The following is a 22376-nucleotide window of genomic DNA, read 5'->3' on the forward strand; positions in this document are numbered from 1 at the left end:
TTCTCTATCTCTTGAACATAGAACTTCCTGGGAGAACCTTCTCCAGTTGCTTAACCAGCGTGAGCAGAAGCTTCATGCCGCTGGCGAAATCCACCGCTTCCATCGGGACGTCGCAGAAGCCCTGTTCCGCATCCAAGACAAGAATGCTGCACTTTCCCAAGAACTAGGCAGAGATTTGAACTCCGCTCTAGCACTGCTACGCAAGCATGAGGGCTTTGAGAACGACCTTGTGGCTCTCGAGGCACAGCTACAAGTCCTAGTGGAGGATTCTGTCCGCTTGCAAGCCAAGTATCCATCTAATGCCGCTGCAATTGCCCAACAGCAAGATAAGGTGGTGGCCGCCTGGAATGACCTTAAGGAGCGATCCACCGCTCGCGGAGATCGACTGGCTGCCAGCTCAGACCTACAGACCTTCCTTACAGATGTCAGGGATATAGTTTCTTGGTCTTCAAATCTGCGAGCTGCCCTTCAAGCAGAAGAACATGTGAGCGATGCTGCCGGAGCAACTGCCCTGAAGATTCAACACGATGCCATATACGGAGAGATTGAGGCCAGAGAGGATAAGTTCCGGTACCTGAACGAATTGAGCGACTCCATGGTTCAAACAGGACACTATGCCGCCGCTGATGTGGAGGAGAAGTGTGCCGCCATGTTGGATGAGCGCCAGAAACTCCATGCTGCTTGGAACAAAAAGAAGATCATGCTGGAGCAAAAGATCGATCTGTTCTGCTTCCTGCGCGATGCCAAGCAGATTGACAACCTTTCTAGCTCCCAACAGGCGGCTCTGAGTAGCTCAGACTTTGGCCAGACAGTAGAGGATGTACAGAACCAGATCCGGAAGCACGATGAGTTTGAGAGATTGATTCAAACACAGGAGGAGAAGGTGTCTCTACTTCAGGAGCACGGTCGCAAGCTGATCGAACAGCGTCACTACGATAGCGCCAATATACAAACGATCCTGCAGGGAGTCCTTGCCCGCCGACAGAAGGTTAAGGATCTGTGTGCCGTGCGTCGCTACAAACTGGAAGATGCTCTGCTCTATGCCAAATTCGTACGAGATTGCGCCGAAGCTAAGTACTGGATCAATGAGAAGCAAAAGAAACTGGAAGCCGATGCCGCCAGCTATGCGGAGGTGACCAATCTGGACGAGAAAATCAAGAAGCTACAGAAGCACCAGGCCTTCCAGGCCGAGGTGGCTGCCAACCAGGGTCGCATCCAAGAAATTCAAGATACAGGAGTGATTCTTTTGAGCAAACAGCATGAGTCCTCACCGGAAATCAAGCGAGCCATCGAAATAGTCCTTGAAGCCTGGCAGGGATTGCTGGCGGAGCTGGAGCAGCGTGGTCGAGGACTGGAAGAGGCCCAGGACAGCCTTGAGTTTAACAGTCAGCTGGACAAGATCGAGGCTTGGATCCGCGACAAGGAGATGATGGTGCAGGCAAGTGACACTGGACGGGACTTGGAACATTGCAATGCACTGATGAGGAAACTAGACGACGTTGACTCAGATATGAGGGTGGACGATCAGCGCGTCAAGCACATCAATCAGCTGGCCGACAAACTGATCAACCAGGCCCAAGTGCCAGCGGATACACAAAGTGTGGATAAGCGGCGAAAGGACTTTAACTACAACTGGCGACAGCTGCAAGGAGCACTCAATGCTTATCGCGCTTTGCTGGGCGGAGCCAACGAGATTCATGTGTTCAATCGCGATGTGGATGACACGGCAGACAGAATAGCTGAGAAGTCCCTGGCTATGAGTTCCACCGATACAGGCCGAGATCTGGCTGCCGTAGAAGCCCTGATCCGCAGGGAAGAGGCTCTTGAAAGAGACATGTCTGCCGTTAAACAAAAGATTGATCAGCACGAAACCGCTGCCGAGTTCCTGATTAAGAAGTATCCTGAACGTGGAGCACAACATATCGAGAGGAAATTGGAGGAGCTGCACAAGTCGTGGGGAAATCTGCAGGCCTTGTCCGTTAAGAGGCAGAGTATCCTAAATGAAGCCTACCTGGCTCACAAGTTCGTGTCGGACGTTAAAGAACTAGAACTCTGGGTTAACGACATGATCAAAAAGATGAACAACACGCAGTCACCATCCACTATCAACGATTGCGAGACCCAGTTGGAGCTGCACCAGGAACGCAAGGTAGAAATCGAGGGCAGGCAGGAGGCCTTCGCTGGCCTGAAACAACAGGGCGAGCAGTTATCTACAAGACCCCAGCAGCAGCAGCCGGAGAATGTGCGCAAGTATCTCCTTGTGCTGGAAGAACTCCATCAAACTTTGAACGAAGCTTGGAGCGAAAGGGCTAGGGATCTAACTGAGGCCCATCAGCTGCAGTTGTTCAAGGCTCAAGTGGAGCAGGTTGAGATATGGCTCGCCAACAAGGAGGCCTTCCTTAACAACGACGATTTGGGTGATTCCTACACGGCTGTGGAAAGGTTGCTTAAGAAGCACGATGAATTTGAGAAGCTGCTCCATGCTGATCACGTGGACACCTTGCAAAAGTTTGCCAATAGCATTCTAGAGGGTGAGCCCAAGGATGCAGATCTGATCCGGGAGAAACTGGCCTACATCCTACGAAGGAAGCAGAAACTGCTGGAGCTGTCTGAGGAGAGAAAGCAAAGGCTGACACAGTCTCTCCAGTTGCAGGAGTTCCTGCGCAGTCTCTACGAGATTGATCGTTGGCTGGTGCAAAAACTGCAGGTGGCCTTGGATGAAAACTACCGGGAACCGAGTAATCTGCAAAGTAAGATTCAGAAACACGCTGCCTTCGATGCCGAATTGTTAAGCAACTCCCCTCGCGTCCAGTCGGTAATCCACGAAGGCGAACGCCTCATCCGAGGCGAGCACTTTGCTAAGGATGAGATTGCACAACAGGTGCAACTGCTCGAGGGAGATTGGCTCAAACTGAAGGGCGCTTCCCAGACCAAAAAGGATAAGCTCCAGCAGGCCTACGATGCGTTGGCCTTCAATCGAAGTGTGGATGAGTTCAACAACTGGATGGACGAGGTAGAGCTGCAGTTGAGTAGCGAAGATTACGGCAAGGATTTGGCTGCTGTCAGCAATTTACTAAAGAAACACGAACGCTTGGAAGCGGATGTGGCCCATCATGGTGAACTGGCTGAGCAGCTAAAGCAGAAGGATGAACAGTTCTTCCAAGCGGAGCACTTCCTGCGTCACGAAATCCACGAAAGAGCCACCGTTAGTATCCGTAGGTACAACACTTTGCACGAGCCCTTGGGCATTCGAAGGGAAAACCTGGAGGACTCACTAAGTCTGCAGCAGTTCTTGAGGGATGCCGAGGATGAACTTCAATGGTTAGCGGAGAAGCAATTGGTGGCTGGTTCTCAGGATCTAGGCACCAGTCTGTTGTCCGTTCAAGGCCTACAAAAGAAGCACAACTCTCTGGAGGCAGAACTAACATCGCAGGAACCTTTGATTCAGGCGCTCCTCCAAAGAGGCCAGCAGATGATCCGAGACAATCACTTCGCCAGCGAGCAGTTGCAATATAAATCGGAGTTGCTCCAGAAACAGCTTGTCCAGTTGAGGGACTTGGCTGCCATTAGACGTCTGCGTCTTTTGGACGCAGTAGAGAGCCAACTGTTCTACGTTGAGGCCAATGAGGCGGATGCTTGGATGCGGGAGAAGCGTCCGGTTTTGTCGAGCAGTGATTACGGCCGGGATGAGGTCTCAGTTCAGGGACACCAAAAGAAGTTGGAAGTCCTTCAAAGGGAACTTGCCGCCTTCAAGCCGTCGATAGAAAAGGTTGCCAAACTGGCCACTGGCTTGATTGAGAGAAACCACTTTGACAGCTCCAACATTGCGGAAAAGAATGCCCAGGTGGGTCAGCAGTACGAGGATCTACTCCGTTTGGCTAAGGAGCGGGAGTCGAGACTTGGTGAGTGCAAAAAGCTCTTTGAGTACCTGCGGGAAACGGAGGAATTACACGAGTGGGTGGGCGACCAGATGGCAGTCACCGCTAGCGAAGATTACGGTGAGGACGTGGAGCATGTCGAACAGCTCATTCTGGCTTTCGAATCCTTCGTTTCCAACTTAAATGCCAACGAGGCAAGGGTTGAGGCGTGCTTGGAGCGGGGTGATCGTCTCATCCAGGAGAACAATCCCTACAGGAGTTCCATTAAATCGAAGCGCGATGAGACAAAGCAGTTATGGGAGGAGCTCAAGGATCTGGTTCACGCTCGCCAAGACGCCTTAGCTGGAGCCAAACAAGTCCACGTCTACGATCGCGTAGCGGACGAAACCATTCAGCTAATCAACGAAAAGGACGCCTCGCTCATCTCTGAGGACTACGGTCAGGACTTGGAAAGCATTCAGGCCTTGGGCAGAAAGCACCAAGTGTTTGAGTCCGAGCTGGTGGGCATCCAAGGACAGGTTGATTCGGTTTTGGCCGAAGCCGCCAAACTGGGCGAGATCTACCCAGATGCCAAGGAACACATTGAAGTCAAACGTGATGAGACAGTAGAGGCATGGTCGGATCTGAAGGAGAAAACCGCCGCCAGGAAGAACAAGCTCAGTCAAGCAGAACAACTGCAGTCCTACTTTGACGAGTACCGCGATCTGATTGCCTGGATCAACGAGATGCTGGCCAAGATCACCGCCCCTGAACTTGCCAACAGTGTGGCGGGAGCAGAGCTTCTTCTGGCCAGCACCAAGGACCATGACACGGAGATTCGTACCAGAGACGAAACCTTTGCAAAGTTCGCCGCCAATGGTCAGCAGTTGATCAAGGAAAAGCACTTCCTTGCCCACGAAGTGGAGGACAAGATCAAGGTTCTGCAAGCGCGTCACGAACTTCTAAAGCAAACTCTCAGCAAGCGGCGTGAGATTTACGAACTCAACCTGGACACCCAATTGTTCTTAAAGGACGCCGAAATCCTGGAGCAATGGATCAGCAGTCGCGAGCCCCAACTCAAGGATACCAAACTGGGAGAATCCATTCCACAGGTGGAGGATCTGCTTCGCCGGCACGAGGACTTCGAGAAGACTGTGGCCGCCCAGGAGGAGAAATTCCAGGCCATTAAGAGAATAACCCTACTTGAGCAGCTATTCCGTCACCAGCTGGAGCAGGAGAAAATCAGCAAATTGCAGGAGAAGGAGCGTTTGGAGAAGGAACGCCTGGAGCAGCTTAAGCAACGCGAGCTCCAGCGCCTGGCAGATGAGAGGAGACGAGCGGAGAAGCAGCACGAGCACCGCCAGAATGCGGCGTCCCAGGAGAAGACCCCAATCTTCTCCTCGCCGATGGTCACTCCAGCTCAGACTAGTGGTCCACAGTCCCCGGCCTTGAGTCAAGCCCAGTTAAGGCCTCCATTTGGAGATGATAACGAGCACCTGGCTCTACAGAAGAGCAGCTCCAGCGGCATGTTCGGTGACCGACTGCGTCGCGGATCCGCGGATGCCAATGTGAAGCGGGCGGAGAGCATGAAGGTACAGCCCAAGCAGGCCAAGCGTACACCATCGTTCACCACCAGGAGACGTGCTCAGTCCTTCAGGAAGAACCAGAAGGGTGAAGGATTCGACCTGCCACCCGTTGAAATTCAGGGAAGTCTGGAGCGTAAGCATGGCTTGCAATCTGGCGGCAAGAAGGCTCCTGTACGATCCTGGAAGCAGTTCCACACTGTCCTCTGCGGCCAGTTGGTGTGCTTCTTTAAGGATGAAAACGATTTCCTGCAACAGAAGACGGCCACTGCACCTGTTAATATCCTTGGTGCCAAGTGCGAACGGGCTGATGATTACACGAAGAAGAAGTACGTGTTCAGGCTAAAACTACCCGACGGATCGGAGTTCCTGTTCGAGGCTCCCTCGCTGGACATCCTAAATGACTGGGTGCGCAAGATATCCTTCCACGCTAGTCTGCCGCCGAACATGCAACTGCTCAGCTACGACGAGTCCATGAAGGTAAGATTGTATATCCATACGAGAAATAGGAACTAATCATATTCGTAATGTCCTAACAGCAACAGTCGAGCAGTTCGCCGGACATCAAGATTACCAGCAGTGTGGAATCGCCAGTTAGTTCCCGTAACTCATCTCCCGACTCCCAGCGTCGTACTAGCGGAGCCCAGGTCCTTGACGGAACAGCCACTCCCCAAATGGCATTCCTTCAACGACAAATGCAACAACAACAACAGCAGCAGCAATCCCAGCCCAGTTCACCCACCGGCGGATTCGATCAGAAGCCACCGATCCCGCCCAGAGGTGCCCCCCCAGTGGCCAGCCATCGCCAAAGCCAGGAGAATCTAGTTGTGATGCGCAATCGCCAAAGTTCCAATGGTAGGAGATCTTTAAACTAATAGCTAATTGGATTAATTATTAATTTTTACACATGTTATACTTTAAAGACCTGCAACAATCCGCCACTTTACCCGCCGGTTTGACTGGAGTCCAGCAAAATGGAAACGGCAAGGACGATAACGCGTTGTTGACGCGCAACAGCGAGGCCAGGCAATCGGGTAAGTTCTCCAAACTAGGTGGTATTCCCATTTCCTAGCCATTTGTGTCTTTGTCCATACACCTACTCCTCCACATTGTTTCACACTCACATTGTAAAATTGTCCTCCAACAACGCAATGCCGTATGTATTAGATAATCCGCCGCCATTGCCAACAACGATGCCACCGGTGGGTGGCCAGCATCAGCATCCCCAGCACTCCCATTCCCATCAGAATCAGCATCAGGCGCAGGTTCAGCAAAGGATTAACGCCTTCAATGCGGCGGCAAGTCAACAGCATCAACCGGATTACTATAACAACAATACAGCGAGGCAGCAGCCGCAGAGGATTCCCTCCGGCAGGATCGATTCTACGCGGAAGTTCATCGAAATGGAGGCGCACAACAATAACGGCGGCACGAGCAGCAGTCCCAAGAGAAGTACCATCAACTATTCCAGCAGCGGGGCCAGCAGCAATGGCAACGGTAATGTGAAGATAGGCAGTGGAAATTCGTCTACGACCACGATCACCACCTCCACTACCACACACCAAGTGACCTCGAGCAGTCGCACGGTGTGGCATCTAACCTCATCGCCCACCTCATCGACCAAATCATCATCAACCGGCGGCTCTGGGGAGCCTAGCCATGCCATCAGTAATCCAAGCTACATGGGTCTGCATCTGAATAACAATAACGATTCAATTGGAATTGGACTCGGTGGTTAGACGATCCTCATTAATCCTAACAATCTGTATATAAGTAGTCTTAAGTGCATGCTATGCCATGGTCCTTGGTTACGGCTGATATGAACTCTTTGGCCATAAAGGTTAATTTTTCTCTCTATCTTTAATGCATGCATATGTGTGGAAAAGGTTCTTCAGCTTTCAAACCAGTGAAGATAACCCGCCGATCCTATCTGCGAACGAGTTTGCAAAGTATTTCTATGGGTCTTATATTCTTTACATATTTAACCTATCCCTACGCGACTATATAAACGATCGTTTTCCAATTAAGAAAGGCAAAACCATCTGTAGAGCCATTGATATATGAATAACTATGTACACTTTAGAGCTCTTCCTCACTCTTATTTTAAATTTAAGCTAATAATGATATTGTTTTGAATCTACACCTTTATTATGTTATGCTACACATTGAACACTCTCATTTGCATGATGTCTTTGTACTATCAAGATTTCCAACCACTCATAATTGATATTTTGTACAGGTTGGGGAAATACACGCTTTGAGAGCAACCGGCCCGTATCCCTGCAGCCCGACTCCATCAGCTTCTCCCGTGTTTCGGCGGAGAGTTCCAGCGAAAGCGAGGCCCAGTCGATATCATCCGTCTCCGGAGTGAAGGGCAGCAAGGGAACCAAGGAGGAACGCCGCAGCGGCATGTTCCGCATCTTCGGCCGCAAGGGCGACAAGGAGAAGGAGAAGGACAAGGACAAGCGCCGGTCGAGTCAAGTCCCGCCACAGTGAGAGCATATTCAACTTCCGGACAATGAGAAGGAGCGCCACCGTTGCGACAGCTGAACCAGGCCGAATTGTTTTTTGTATTTTTTATAAACACCATGATTATTTCATTTGTATTCGCCAAGGGCAAGCAAATTTAAAAACAAAACCAACTACTAAACGAGACAAGATATGAAAAAGTTGAAACATTAACGTGTCGATTTAAAGCTAAAACGGCAAATGAAAGTATAAAAGAAATATTATATATATATAAAGTCAATGTGTTAATTGCATTATAAAATGTATCTGTAAGTTTGTTCGTTGTATGATTAAATTTAATATTCGTAAAAGAAAACACTTAAAAAATAAATACTATACATTGTGAAATCAAACTCAGCCTAATGTTACTTCTAACATTCTGGGAGATTTAGAACAAGTCTGTAAGTAAGGGATGATGGGATGGTAATACAATTTGGATATATGTATATTATAAATACACGTTCTATCTATGGCATTCTTAGCAACAAGCAACAATAGATAATGTTATGGGCACATACGATGATTAAGAGAAAGAAATTAAGAACAATTAGTTTGCTATTGTTATTTAACAAAAACACTAAAATAAAACTTCAAAAATTTGTTGCTTGTTTTGTTATAATCTTTTGAAGCCCAAAAGAATGCTACTAAAAAGGAACAAAGTAAAATTCTGCTGATTATACATTAAAAGCGCAGCATGTAGACAGCTTGTATTTATACAGTTGCTTTAAATAATCATCAATGCCTATCTAATATATGCGAAAGTAAATTTTATTTTTTTCATAGAAATTCAACTATATAAAAGTAAACAAAAAAAAGTATCTATTAAGCCGGATGTTTATATTTTCACGACGAACTTCAATAATATAATATTTGATCTTCTTTGAGTAAATATTATTCATATTTTTTACCTTTTCGGTCGTTTCGAATTTTGTTTACCTTTTTATCAGTCTATTATTATGATGGGTTAGATGCTGTTTATAAGAATTGTTTTGAAGAACATTATCAATACACAATAGGTGAACGTCTCCCCTACATTAATCAAAGTGATATTTTTATATTTTATTTTGCGTTTACTTGGGTTTTTCATGAAATTAAAGATTAACCTGGGGTTTTTACAATCTACTACGAATAGGCTTTCTGTTCATTGCATCCATACCCCATGTACCATAGTACTTTTCCGTATATTCTTAAAGCAAAAGAATATATATCTTAAATTTTTTGATTATTTATACCTTTAAACTACCAAAAGTATGTTTTACCAGCAATTTAGTTTGCTCATCTGGAGTCGCTGTATCCCGACCTATCCAACATCGCGTCCCAGGCAAAGTAAACAATTTTTGTTTATTATGACTTATCGACTTTTTGCGATTTATTCAATTAATTTCAGTCTTTGTGCTCTTGATAATACGATTACCTCGTTATTTATTTAGTTTGGGTTTAACCAAAACCCTTTAGCGAATCAATTTAGCTGGACAGTCCAGTTTAATTCGGTATTCTATACACAGAGCTCATCTTACAGTGAAAAGTGTTACTTTCTAAAATACAAATGAGGTCTAAGCAATGCTTTTCGCTTACGTAATGCCTGACAGTGATATCTTCATGATACGCGTGCAAGTAGTTCCCCTAAAGAACGCTTTTAAATGTGACTGCACATGTATCATCATAATTTGTTGATATACTTCGTTTATTCCCTACTACGCATCGGCTAAAGCTGAGGGATCGGTGCACTATATAAGCCCCTCCGCGAAGTTCCCAAGCCACAAGTCGCTGATAATTCAAACAGAAATCATTTACCAAGCTCCGTGAGAACCTTTCCCAATATGATGCAGATCAAGTACTTGTTCGCCCTCTTCGCTGTCCTGATGCTGGTGGTTCTGGGAGCCAACGAGGCCGATGCCGACTGCCTGTCCGGAAGATACAAGGGTCCCTGTGCCGTCTGGGACAACGAGACCTGTCGTCGTGTGTGCAAGGAGGAGGGACGCTCCAGTGGCCACTGCAGCCCCAGTCTGAAGTGCTGGTGCGAAGGATGCTAAGTCCATGATCAATCCGAGTAAACGATCTGAAAAGCCCGTTTAGCTCTCCACTACTTACACATATTCTATGCAGCAATATTGAATATCTAATAAACAAAAACTAATGTACATTAATTCTTCAGTTTTGAATATCCTCTCCAGACTTCCTTATTCAGAATTAATATCATACAAATATACTGTACTGTATGTATTAATACTGTAAGTATGATAAGTACCTGCAAAACGCTGCAGTTCAAGTCTTAATGAGGTTCTGCGATAGCCAAGCATAATTAGTAACTTATCGCGCAGGGATTCCCTAATGTTCCCGACCTACATGTACCTCTGATAGTTTTCGAGGCCAAAAGTTGTATGTCATTATAGGTATATCTAATATCTTTATAGTACCCAATTTAATTACAAAGATAGTCATTAAAAGAACCTTACAACCATGACACACAAAGTTAATTAGTTTCTCTTTAAGTAATGTGAGAGTTTAGTAAATAAATAAATAAAACATTTTTCGCAGTAATTTAAGTGGGCCTAATCCCTTTTAAGCATCTAGGTTTTACGATGACACCGCAATAAGGTACAACTTTATATTGTTTTTGCAATCAGCTAGAGTCTTTATTAGGCATCAGTCTTTCTCTCTAAGTTTTTTCGTGCAATAAATGAGGTTCCAAACTCCGTCCATTTTCTTTCTTTGTTGAATCCAGTTCCTGCAAAGAAAAAAGAGCAAACCCCTAGGTTGTCTGTCCGGGAATGTATTTGCGTGTTTGTCGACGGTCTGAGCTTTGGTGAAGCGTGAAAATGTGGCAGTCATTGAGTGGAATCGATGGGGGGATTGACAGGAGCCCAACTGGTGGGGCAAACAGTTCGGATTGCTACGGTTCGTATTGCTATTGAGCCAAAGGGACCCGGAGCGCATCACTCCGGGCCAAAATGTAGGCGGATGTGTGTCTGTTTCGGGGAAAGATGGTCTTCTGTCGGCAAGACATGTACATAGGTGTTAAATATGATTGCATTAGTTTTATACTACGTATAAGGAAGCTTTGATCGGATCGAAGCGACTGAAGGCGACCCTCGTCCTTGAAATTCGGTAGCAGTGATTATAACTCATAGCCCCCATTTGGAGCTAGGCTCCGCTCAGGTCTTTGAAAGTCTTGGGGGGCACAGTGCCCCTTTGATTTTCGGTTTGCTTTTGCTAAGTCCAACTCTCGTTTTTGGAACTTTTGGGGTGGTGGGTGGAGAAGGGGGCTTTGTGGGGTTTGGCACACACGATACACACATCACTGATTGATCACTGCTCATGTTAACTTAAGTTCGTTCATGGTGTTGTTGTTGGTTGTGGTTGTTGTTGTTGGGCGTCTCTTTAAAGTCTCTTTCTCTCGCTTTCTCTCGCTACTTTTCGCTTTGGGAGGTAAATAAAGTTCACATTTTCTCTCTTTCATTTTGTATTTTTGTGGTTTAAAATATTTAATTAGCATTAAGATCTCTGCTGTATTGAAATTTGCTTAAGTCGTAAGTTTGTTTTTAATCTTAGTGTGGGTGGTGGGGGTGTTTGGTGAGCGGGACAGAGAGAAAGGGGAAAGAGAGTTGTATCGACTTTAGACGATAGCCGGTTTCATTATATTAACTTTTTGCTTATACCGTAACGCATTCAATATTTCTCTTTAGATTTTCACACGCGAGAGGATTAGGATTACACTTTCCGATTCTAGCGAGGCCAGGAGCACGATCTCGTTTTAAACCTCGATGCGGCCTAGCGCCTGTTGTCCCGATAGCTTCGCTGGCCGCCGCCGCCGCCACGCTCGCGAAACGGTCGCGAATCCCGCGAAGATCCGCCGCCACCGCTGCGATTTCCGTACTCCCGTCGACGACCGCCCGCGGAGCCGTTGTTGCCGTCCCGATTCCGATAGCCGCCGGGTCCACCCATACCGCCACCGGATCCTCCACCGGATCCCATGCCTCCGCCCGCAGCCGCCGCCTGGGCAGCAGCTAACCCACCAGCTCCATTGCTACCGCCATTGGCTGCTCCGCCGTAGACGGGGAAGCCAGGCGGTGGCACTGTGGGTAGGCCAGCATTCTTCCAGGCAGCAAACTCCTCGTAGCTCGGCGCCTTGTCGAATCCCGGCGGTGGTGGTCGCTGGGGAGGCGGATAATCCGGCAGAGGCGGTGCACCCGGTCCATCGTAGTACCGCACCGGTGGCGGCAGCTGCTCGTACATGGCAGCCGCTGCTCCCGGTGGAAGGGCACCTGCTGCTCCCGCTCCAGCTCCTGGAATCGGCAGCTGGGCGAACGGAGGAACGAAGGGCAACGGCGGAAGTTGGCCGTGCATGTTGCGCATGTAGTCCGCCACGTATGCTTCAGCAGCTGCAGCCGAGGACATGTAGCGTTCCCATGACGGCATGGCCATGTCGCCCGGTCCGCCGGCTGGCGCTCCCGCTGCACCTCCCATCTGGCGGTACGGAGAACCGCTTCTCTTAAAGCCACCGCCCGGCGGAAGGCCCATGCCATGATGGTGACGGTACGGCCGATGGTGTGGTGTTCCGTGGTAGCTTCTCTTGTGCCGCATAGGGCCCAGGTGGTCGTGATTTGATCCTCTGCCTCCGCCACGACTTCCCCCTCCATGGCCCCGCGAGGATAGACTCCTGGGCGGCTTGTAGATCACGTGTATGCCTTTTTCTCGCATAACTCGAGCCGTCTCCTTGGATTTCTTGAGTATGGGAGTGAGTTCGATTTGTTCATCCTCGGGAAAGAGACGACACAGCTCGCCGCCAATCTTGGGCTCAATCTCCTGGCCATCGCGACCGATCTTCACCGGTTTGCCCTCGTTCCATGTGTTGTGCAGGTGCAGAGTGGCGTTGAAAGACAATTCCTTGCGGCAGATCCAGTCAAGCTCTATGACGCCGCCCAGTGCCTTGGGCGAAATACTAGGCGGCAATACCCAGGCCACCTGAGGAATGTCCCGCCGTGAGGGGGCTGCCATCCGGGCGAAGCCTGCAAATTTACCTAAAAGCAAAATCGGATTACAATAGAGGTTTTGGAGACACAGATTGTATGTATCTTATTCTAAAGAAACTAAGAAGATATAAGAGAAAGCAATTGAGAAACATTGTTTACTCCTTGAACCTACCACTCTCGTTGACCGAGAAAATGAGCAGGACGTTTCTGGCCTCCTTGAATGCCTGGTTAAGATTGGCGTCGTTCTGCGGCAGCGTGGCCCACACACTCTTGTTCTTGGACAGCTGGACGTTGTCGCTATTGTTCGACTTGATGAGGAAGAACCGTGTGTCTCGGAACAGGTAGTTCAGCTTGGTCATGTAGTCGTAGCCCTTCTGCGAATGTGAGTGCGTTCCGCCGCCGACAGAATCCTTTTCCGGCGTGGAGCTCTTGGAACTGGGTTTGCCCCGGCCGTTGCCGCCACCATTTCCTCCGTTTCTCTTGTGCTGAGTGCCCGAATCCGAGTCAGAGGACTCGCTGTCGGACTCCAAAGTTGGAAGGGTTGGTTTCTCGTCCTCAGCCTCGCTGAGATCGCTCTTGTGGCTAGCAGAATCGTTGGCATTGGAGGATTTTTTGGTGCGCGACTTCTTGGCGGGCGGCTGTCGATCCTCGGTATCCGGGGATTTGGCCTTGACCTTATCCGACGCCTCAGATGAGGTTGTTTTCTTCGTCCCGCTATCCGTGCGCTTCTTTTTCTTTCCACCATTTAGCTCCTCGGGAGTGGGTTCCCGTTTGGTTTTGTTCTTGGCGGAAGACTTTGAGGATTTGGTCTCGACAGCGGGTTGAGGGCTTTCCTTGGCCGGCTTCTTGGTCTTCCGCTTGCTACTGCCCACCAGGGAGGATGTGGCAGTGCTCACGGAGCTGATGCTCGGCTCCGAGTCGGAGGAGTCTCCACCATTCGATTCAGAAGCCTCACTCCTTGTGTTGAACTCAAAGTCTTGTAGCTCCTCGGCAATGTCCGCCTCGTTCTCGTCCAAGCCCAGGTGCACTGCATCCAAGTCCGCCATCTCGCGCATCGGCAGCGTTTGTTTACCTACTCCAAAATCGGAAATCGGAGTACCAGATGAATGGAGCACCCACGCACACGCACACACGCAAACCAAGAAAAATATAGAGAAAAAAGCCGATCGATCGGCAAGGTAAGAAAAGGTCAGTGAAATACAGGTATTTCCACACTCACGGGCTGCTCTTGGCATTAATTGTGTGGACACCGGTGTAGCGCCACTTTTTGTTCACTTTTAACGCAATGTATCCTTTTAATATCGCGAAATTACGCCAATTTTACAATGCTTACACACAAATTCTGCGTCACAGCGGCGACGAATTGGCGATGGCGTCAGAAGAGTGCGGCTATATGTCTGCAGGCCGCGACTATCGGACACCTATCGATAGGCTGATGCAGCTGACGAAGGTAGCTAGAAATAGCTGGAAATGCACTACAATCGGTTATGTTATCGTTCTTATCGAAGCGAGGTAAACAAAATGCACCACAGCAAGTTGGATTTCCCGACTTTTCCGCTTTCCTTGCTGGACGACAGCGATCTAGAGCCGCAGAGATGTTATGTACCCGCGGGGGAAGACTCTACTGGAACAGAATGGTGCCGTTGCCACCTTTGCGATGGCAGCTACGCAGTTTGTTGGGTAACTCCGCGTGGAGGCAGTGAAACTTGTTGCTTCCTGGATGGAATTGTGACATCCTTGACGCGGTTCTCCCCCACCAATCAGCGGTTGGTGCTTCTGGAGCCACTTAAATTAGTTTCCTGCCTGAAGACGATTTCATGCGTGGTTATAGTCACCCAGGAGCTCCTCCAGCGACCTCTGGTTTCCCTGGAGGATCTTAAGGACGATGTGCGAGTGTTCCTGCGCCACCTGAAGCTTACCAAAGGATGCTCCGTGCAGCACAGACGCCTTGTGCAGCTGGGCATTGCCAGTGTGGAGATATTGGATGCTCCAGAAGTGGCTGATGACGAGTGTTTTGAAATAGGCCGCGATGCTGAACTACTCCTGGTGGACATACGCCTGGAAACGCCCTTTCCTTTGGACTTTACCTCAAAGTATCTGCCCCACAGCTTCGAGCAACCCATGGAGCAATTGGAGCATCTTCTGGAAACCTCTAAATGCAGCTTTTCGCATAGATTGCCTACTACAGCAGTGGTGGTGGGTCCGGTGGGCTGCGGAAAAAGTCGTCTACTCAGTGAGTTCCTGCGTCGTCACAACTGCAATTGCTTTTACATTACAGCCAGCCAGGTGCTGCGCTCATATCCCGGCGAAACCGAAGAGGAGTTAAGGAGGATCTTTCAGGCTGCTCAGACTTTCAAGGAGCAACTACGTCCATTATGTAATTTTCACAGCATTTGTTTTACGTTAAAAATAATACATATTTTTATATTTATAGTGCCAATTGTAATCCTCATTGAGGATCTGGAGCTGCTCTGCCCCTCTACGGCTGTCGCAGATGCAAAAAACTCTAGCAATAGCCTACGAGTTTCAGCTCAGCTCTACAAACTGCTAGACGCACTTCCTCGAGGCATCATATGTCTGGCAACTTCTGGTGTCCCGGACTCTTTGCATGAACACGCGCGCAGGCGGTTCGTCCGAAATGTGTCCATTGATATGCCCAGCGAAGGGCAGCGCAGACAACTCGTAGATCATATTTGCCAAATACACGAGCTGAATATCTCACAGACTTTACTCGATCATATGGCGAGAAACACTCAGGGATATGTGATAGCGGATTTAACACTTCTCCTGCGCCGCGTTCAACAGCAACTCCTAACAAAAGACGACTTCGACATTGAGAACATTTTCCGCCAATCCCTGCTACAAACTCAACCGAGTGCCTCTCGATCCACAGATGTGAGGGTCTCGAAGATGACGGCTGGGTTTGAGGTTATCGGAGGAATGGAAGCACTGAAACGCACCTTGCAAGTCTCCGTTCTAGCGGGTCTAAGACAAAGTGCCGCTTTTGCCCGATTCGGACTAAGTTTGCCAAAAGGAGTGCTGCTCTATGGACCTCCAGGATGTGCCAAGACCACCGTAGCCAAGTGCCTGGCCAAGGAAGCTGACATGACCTTCATTGCCACGTCGGCGGCGGAAGTGTATTCTCCCTACGTCGGTTGCGCGGAAAGATTTATATCGCGGATCTTTGACACAGCACGAAAAAATGCACCCTGTCTAATATTTCTGGATGAGATAGGTGAGTCGGATGAGGTTTATTTGTAATAAAAATAATTAATCCATTTAATTTTATAGATTCGCTTGTTGGCAGAAGGACGGTCTCAAGTGGCGGAGGTGGTGGACAAGTTCAGCTGAGGATTCTTTCCACGCTTTTGACCGAAATGGATGGTATTGTAGGGGGTGGAAGTCAGCAACATATACTGGTCGTTGCAGCCACCAATCGTCCGGATATGATCGATGATGCACTGCTGCGACCAGGGCGCTTTGACAAGCTTATCCATGTACCAGCCCCAGATGAGAAATCCCGCCTGGCTCTGCTAAAACTCCACTCCCAGCGAATGCCTTTCCATGAGAATGTGGTCCTCGAGGAGATTGCTACCCGTACCGACCGGTATTCTGGAGCGGATCTGTGTAATCTGTGCAATGAAGCGGCTATCGAGGCTTTTCAGCGTGACTTTGAAGCCACGGAAATTGAGCTGCAAGACTTTGAAAAAGTTCTGGTTAAGCAGAAATCCTCGCTCACTCAAAGCCAAATAGATGGCTACTATAAGTTTGCCTATAGGTTTTTATAGAACAAGATGTATCTGCAGTTGCATTTGTTAGTTTTGCATAAATAAATGTATTTTAAGCTGTTAAATCGTAGGATTCTTTGCTCAAATTCAAATTACTGATTTACGATATGTACTCGCGCTATCACGATTACTAATCGATAGAATAGTCGCAGTCAGCTGTTGCAACGATAACTGACTGCGGCAAAACAAAGAAAACGCGGAGAAAAAGTTAACGCAATTAAGCGTAGTAAAAAAGCCTAGATTATTTTCATAACAAGGAGGAGTGAGTCACAAAAAAAGCTTTCCGGCCACAATGGCAGATACCCGTAAAGACGCCGCACCGCCGAGCTACGAAGAAGTCATGAACAGTCCCTCGCAGGGTCAGTAATAAGCCCACTAAAGGCATTCAATTAAATGCACATCTATTTCAGATTCCCGGCTGATAGTGGGCGTGCATCAGGGGGCACCTAGTGCTCCGCCACCAAACATGCACATGCCAACCTACGGAGCTTTCGAGACAACGCCGGTCAGCGTGGTGATTCAGCCCGCTCCGGTCGCTATGCCCACCGAGATCATCGTGATTGGAGGATGCCCTGCATGTCGGATTGGATATCTGGAGGACACCTTCTCCGCCTGCGGACTGTGCTGCGCAATCTTCTTCTTCCCGCTGGGTATCCTCTGTTGCTTGGCCATGCGTGAGAAGCGCTGTTCCAACTGCGGAACGGTTTTCTAGAGGGGATTACCCAGAAATTATCCATAAAGAAACTCCAAATGTTGATCCCTATTAGGCTTTCGCGTCGGGCACCCAGTGACTATATCACAAAGCTCCAATATTTTTGTTATTGTTAATCGTTAGCTCGCAAATCATTATATATTATGTGTAAATAATAATCATGCCAGCCTGCGGAATGCCCCCGATTCCATTCCAGTCCCTGTCCGGAGAATGGTCATGTACAGTGAAATATGCTTAACTGGAATTCAAATCAGTGAAACTAGTTATGAAAAATATTAAAAAAAAAATCAGTTGAACATGTTTCCCAATTGAATAGTGATTTGGCTTTTTACAAGGATTTTAAGTAACATAAGTTTTAAACTGCAAACAAAAGAAAATATATTTATATTTAAATAAAAGCTTTACAAAATGCTTATTATATCTTAGAACACAAAATTAATGGTACGCACGAGTACGACGTTTTTAGATATGAAATATTATAAAACATGATTAGTTCTTGATCTGTTTGAAATTTGAGCCACTGATGCGTTTTGTGGTTTTAGAACTTTTACTGTACTTGTAAAATGTGCACTGTAAGCGTCGACGAGGCGCGCTTCCGTTAAATTCAATTGAAATATAATGGAGGGCGGTTTTGAATTGCGCCGCCCGTCCGATTTCTCTTCTCCATGCTCTTTGGACTTTACCGCGCAAAACAGTAAACAAGTGAAGTGTTTTAAGTGAATTTGGGAATGGCATAAATATACCCTTCAAATGCATCAGGAGATTAAACGGAAAACTCTTCAAAACAAAACATTTTTTAGATATTTGAATATTTGAATTACATAGATTACTCGAATTTTAAAATTCTTCCAAACAAAATGTATGAGCCGCTGATATACCCCTTTATCAGATTTCATGGGCACAGGGTAGCACAACAAATTCGCCGGCATCCACATCCGCCGTCTCGGCATCTTCGAGTCAACAGTTGTGAGCTTCCTTCGCCGTAGACATGATCACTGCTCGTCTCCTGCTCTCGCTGATGATGCCAGTGCTGCTGGAAGCAGCTGCTCCGCCACGACGGCCGAATGTGGTGATGGTGATCTTCGATGATCTGCGTCCAGTTATTGGCGCTTATGGCGATCCGCTGGCCAGCACGCCGTATCTGGACAACTTTGCCAGGGGAAGTCACATCTTCACAAGAGTTTACAGCCAGGTGGGCAGCATGTGATCATTGATGTGTGGAACTAATAAAATGTATATTGAATCTTTAGCAATCCCTGTGTGCACCCAGCCGGAATTCGCTGCTCACGGGTCGAAGACCGGATACTCTGCATCTGTACGATTTCTACAGTTACTGGCGCACTTTCACCGGGAATTTCACCACCCTGCCGCAGTACTTCAAGGAGCACGGATATTACACCTATAGCTGTGGAAAGGTCTTCCATCCTGGCCTCTCGTCCAACAACACGGATGACTATCCCCTAAGTTGGTCGGCTCCAGCATTTCGACCCCGAACCGAGCAGTTTATGAACTCGCCAGTATGTCCCGATAAGGAAGGCATATTGCGGAAGAATCTCATCTGTCCCGTGGAGCTACAAACTCAGCCGTACAAAACGCTGCCGGACATAGAGTCCGTGGCGGAGGCACTGCGCTTTGTGGGCTCACGGAGCAGGCACAGCCAGGAACCATTTTTGCTGGCCATGGGTTTCCACAAACCGCACATTAATTTCCGGTTCCCACGGCAATTCCTATCGAGATTTCACCTTTCCCAGTTTTACAACTACACGGAGGACAGCCTGAAGCCGCCGGACATGCCGGCAGTGGCCTGGAATCCCTACACGGATGTGCGGGCCAGGGATGACTTCAAGCACTCCAACATATCCTTTCCCTACGGACCGATATCCCCACTCCAGGCTGCTCAGATACGACAGGGCTACTACGCTTCGGTGTCCTATGTGGATGATCTGTTTGGCAAGTTGATTGGGGGATTGGATCTGGATGAGACGGTGGTGGTGGTGCTGGGGGATCATGGCTGGTCCCTGGGTGAGCACGCCGAGTGGGCCAAGTACAGCAACTTCGAGGTGGCTCTCAGGGTTCCACTGATCATAAGAACGCCGCAGTTCCCGCTCGCCCAAGCAAAGTACTATCACGGGATCACAGAACTGCTGGATGTTTTCCCCACATTGGTGGATATGGCAGGATTACCCAAATTGCCCAAGTGCCAGAGCTCCCAGGAGTTGACCTGTGGCGAGGGAAAAAGTCTTTACTATCAGCTGATGGGGTTGGGAAGGTGTAAGTTGCTATTTATTTAATATGTTATGTATTTATTATAATCTCTCGTAGCGGATGAGCATGTGGCCCTCAGTCAGTACCCAAGACCCGGAATGCTGCCCACAAAGCACCCAAACAGCGACAAGCCGAAGCTGAGGAACATCAAAATCATGGGCTATAGTCTCAGAACCGATATATATAGGTATACCATGTGGGTGAGGTTCCACGCGCAAAACTTTAGCAGAGGTAAAAGAATATCAATCGATTCAATTCTTAAATAAATAACCATATTACATATATATTAAATATTACTTCTTTCAGATTGGCACGATGTGTATGGCGAGGAGTTATACGACCACCGCCTGGATTCTGGCGAGGAATTGAACCTGGTGCCCCTGCCGCAGTTCGATGATGTGCGTCAGCGCCTACGCCGGCGATTGATGGAGATGGTGGGCAGCTAGTGGAGATCGACCATCCTGTGTGTCCCTTCCCCTTCGAATCCCTCTTGAATAAATTCATAAGCAATAAAGGCAGCGCGACAAACGATCTCGAGACGGCGAAATATCTTGTCGCCATAATTGGAATTTAATACTTCCGGTTGGGCAACAACGTTTGCGAGCCGCGAGACGCCCAGACATGCTGCATATTTTTCGCTGTAATTTCTGCGATTCCCCCGCCTTGGGGACCGCCTCGCCCCCCAAATCCCGCCGAGCTACCCATCCAGTCTATATGTGCACAATATACAATCCGATCCACTGCGAGCCGCGCATGCGTGACTGGTGTCCATTGCCTTTTTGGCTTCGTTTTTGTGGATTTTTGTGAATGAAATGAATGAAATTTCATTCAACGTTGGCGGCGCGCGTCTCGCTGCGTTGGCGTCGGCAGAGGCAGCGCCGTCGACGCCCAAATCGGGAGAGGATGGGGAGAGGAGCGTGGGGCCAGGGCGAGGGGGCTACGTTGGCGACTCTTTTTCGAGCTTTCATTTTCGCTTCGGTTTGTTGCCATGCCAGTGAAAAGCAGAGCACAGAAAGAAATTTTCTAGCAAACTATTTACTATCTTTACAGATACAAATTTAAAGATCCATCTACAGATACAGATGAAGGATGTAAATGGTCTTGTTAAGATAGATAGCATGCTCAGATACTTCTTGCACTTTTTAGAATGCTCCTAGAAGCAGGCAAGAAAAAATTGCATTTTTGTTACTTGCATAGCTTATGTTTAAATTCTTATATGATAACTTTTAAAAGACTTCAACAACTAAGGAAAATAATTTCATTATTTAATAAACTCTGCTTTACTTAGCAAAGCAAGAAATAGCCCATCGTAACCACAGATTTTTCCCTGTGCATTTCCCAGTCTGGTAATTAAATCTGCAGCCCGCTGCTTGATCAATGTGATCCCCATCCCCCCGGGGACCAGCTCCCCAGCCCCCGCCCTCGGCCCACTCTTTCTCTACGTGCTCTCTAATGTGCATATTTGGTGTGGGCTGCGTTTTGGGTTCGCCATGTGGGCTGTCTCCTCCGGAGGTGATTAAACTGCATTTTGGCAGCACTTTCAACCGCACACCAACACACACACTTTTCGAAAAATATGTGCCCCAAGAGGGCGTGGCCATTTCAACTTTATGATTTTTGTCATATCTCTCGAGACTTTGTGGCTTTTACAATTCCATTCACTAATTTCGCTTGATAGTCGTGCATTTTTTGCGAGAAAAGCTTTGGTTTATTGGGTATGAATTTTGTTATAACAGACTTTTGATTAAAAGCAATAAACCATAAACGGCTAAATGGCTAATATCGCATTTTATTGGGGTAATTTGATTATTTAAATAGGTAGATGTGGATGTACACATACTATAATATACTTGCATGCAGATGACTGGGTGCAAAGTTGGTAATGGAACTATTTAAGGTGTGTGTTTACCCCACCGACTGGCTGTCCCCTCCGCGTCCAACCCCTTTAAATTATTTACCACATCCACCAAGCATAACTTATTTTTACATTGCCATTTCCGTTGTGGGCTTTCCTCTCATTCATTTTCTTTACCGTTGCTTTGTTGACAGCCTTTTTCTTTAATTCGCTCTAGTGTTCCTCCTCCTCCTCCCCCTGCCCCTTCTAATGGGTGGGTCCAGCCCCCTTTCGACCCCACCCACTTCCCTTTTCCCCAATTTGGCCATGCATAATGCAGTCGAAGGGGCGGCAAGTCGGGGGGAGGGGCCCACCAGTTGCATAGAGCCATATAGCTCGTGTGGGGCCTTTGGCTTGGAGTGTCTGTTTCGGTTTTGGGTTTTGCGGCTAACCGCAGCACAGTCGCATAGCGCGTGTGTTATAATAATCTATGGCACTTTAGAGGTTTAACCGATGGCCGGATAGATACAGATACATCTACAGATACAGATGGAGCTGGAGGTAGAGATACAGATGGAGCTGGAAACAGAGATACAGTTCCAGATAGGCTGGCTTAGATGGATAGCATGGCCAGATACCCAGATACTCGGATACCGCGATACCGGCTGGGAGCTGTGGTAAATGTGGCAGACACTCGGGCGGGCTGGCTCTAAACTGTATTATATATCTATGGCCATAAAGCCCACGAGAGCGGATTTCGACTGGCCTATACACAGGGAGAAATCAAATTAAAGTAGCTAGACATTAAGGGACTATCTAAGCTATAGATCCCTATGACTCTGTTTCTAGTTTCATA

The 22376-nt window shown here is 48.0% G+C and overlaps 6 protein-coding genes across 11 annotated transcripts in view; 5 read left to right on the forward strand and 1 right to left on the reverse strand.

The window, feature by feature from the left end:
• The window catches only part of LOC117139797 (spectrin beta chain, non-erythrocytic 5), a 31192-nt gene extending 22891 nt beyond the window's left edge, over positions 1-8301 (forward strand). For 2 of the 5 annotated variants that reach the window (XM_033302412.1, XM_033302413.1), the window contains exons 12-16: positions 22-5920; positions 5980-6295; positions 6364-6474; positions 6608-7174; positions 7680-8301. In XM_033302412.1, the coding sequence (XP_033158303.1) occupies positions 22-5920; positions 5980-6295; positions 6364-6474; positions 6608-7174; positions 7680-7936 (7150 nt within the window). In that variant the 3' untranslated portion in view covers positions 7937-8301. The remainder of the gene's footprint in view (positions 1-21; positions 5921-5979; positions 6296-6363; positions 6475-6607; positions 7175-7679) is intronic. The other 3 variants (XM_033302414.1, XM_033302415.1, XM_033302417.1) reach the window with 3 other exon arrangements.
• A 1399-nt stretch (positions 8302-9700) lies between these two features.
• On the forward strand, positions 9701-10095 carry LOC117139799 (drosomycin). Its single transcript, XM_033302420.1, has one exon. The coding sequence runs from the start codon at positions 9769-9771 to the stop codon at positions 9979-9981; it is 213 nt and encodes a 70-aa protein (XP_033158311.1). The 5' UTR covers positions 9701-9768; the 3' UTR covers positions 9982-10095.
• Positions 10096-10559: 464 nt separating this feature from the next.
• LOC117139798 (YTH domain-containing protein 1) lies at positions 10560-14293 on the reverse strand. Of its 2 annotated transcripts, none has more exons than XM_033302419.1 (3): positions 14141-14293; positions 13094-13993; positions 10560-12969 (listed from the first exon to the last, which is right to left on the reverse strand). In XM_033302419.1, exons 1-3 carry the CDS (start codon positions 14154-14156, stop codon positions 11720-11722), a joined length of 2166 nt encoding a protein of 721 aa, XP_033158310.1. In that variant the 5' UTR covers positions 14157-14293; the 3' UTR covers positions 10560-11719. The 2 variants fall into 2 exon arrangements, with proteins under 2 accessions (XP_033158310.1, XP_033158309.1); XM_033302418.1 differs by having other exon boundaries at positions 13094-13996.
• Positions 14294-14419: 126 nt separating this feature from the next.
• On the forward strand, positions 14420-16774 carry LOC117140257 (spermatogenesis-associated protein 5-like protein 1). The gene is made up of 3 exons (XM_033303063.1): positions 14420-15298; positions 15356-16156; positions 16213-16774. Exons 1-3 carry the CDS (start codon positions 14443-14445, stop codon positions 16707-16709), a joined length of 2154 nt encoding a protein of 717 aa, XP_033158954.1. The 5' UTR covers positions 14420-14442; the 3' UTR covers positions 16710-16774.
• An 85-nt stretch (positions 16775-16859) lies between these two features.
• On the forward strand, positions 16860-17734 carry LOC117140260 (brain protein I3). Its single transcript, XM_033303065.1, has 2 exons — positions 16860-17068; positions 17120-17734. The coding sequence occupies exons 1-2, from the start codon at positions 17002-17004 to the stop codon at positions 17419-17421; spliced, it is 369 nt and encodes a 122-aa protein (XP_033158956.1). The 5' UTR covers positions 16860-17001; the 3' UTR covers positions 17422-17734.
• A 675-nt stretch (positions 17735-18409) lies between these two features.
• LOC117140258 (iduronate 2-sulfatase) lies at positions 18410-20217 on the forward strand. The gene is made up of 4 exons (XM_033303064.1): positions 18410-18613; positions 18672-19692; positions 19744-19917; positions 19993-20217. Exons 1-4 carry the CDS (start codon positions 18410-18412, stop codon positions 20130-20132), a joined length of 1539 nt encoding a protein of 512 aa, XP_033158955.1. The 3' UTR covers positions 20133-20217.
• Positions 20218-22376: the final 2159 nt, after the last annotated feature.

Source organism: Drosophila mauritiana, chromosome 3L (genome assembly GCF_004382145.1).
Source record: "Drosophila mauritiana strain mau12 chromosome 3L, ASM438214v1, whole genome shotgun sequence".
Classification (NCBI taxonomy): domain Eukaryota; kingdom Metazoa; phylum Arthropoda; class Insecta; order Diptera; family Drosophilidae; genus Drosophila; species Drosophila mauritiana.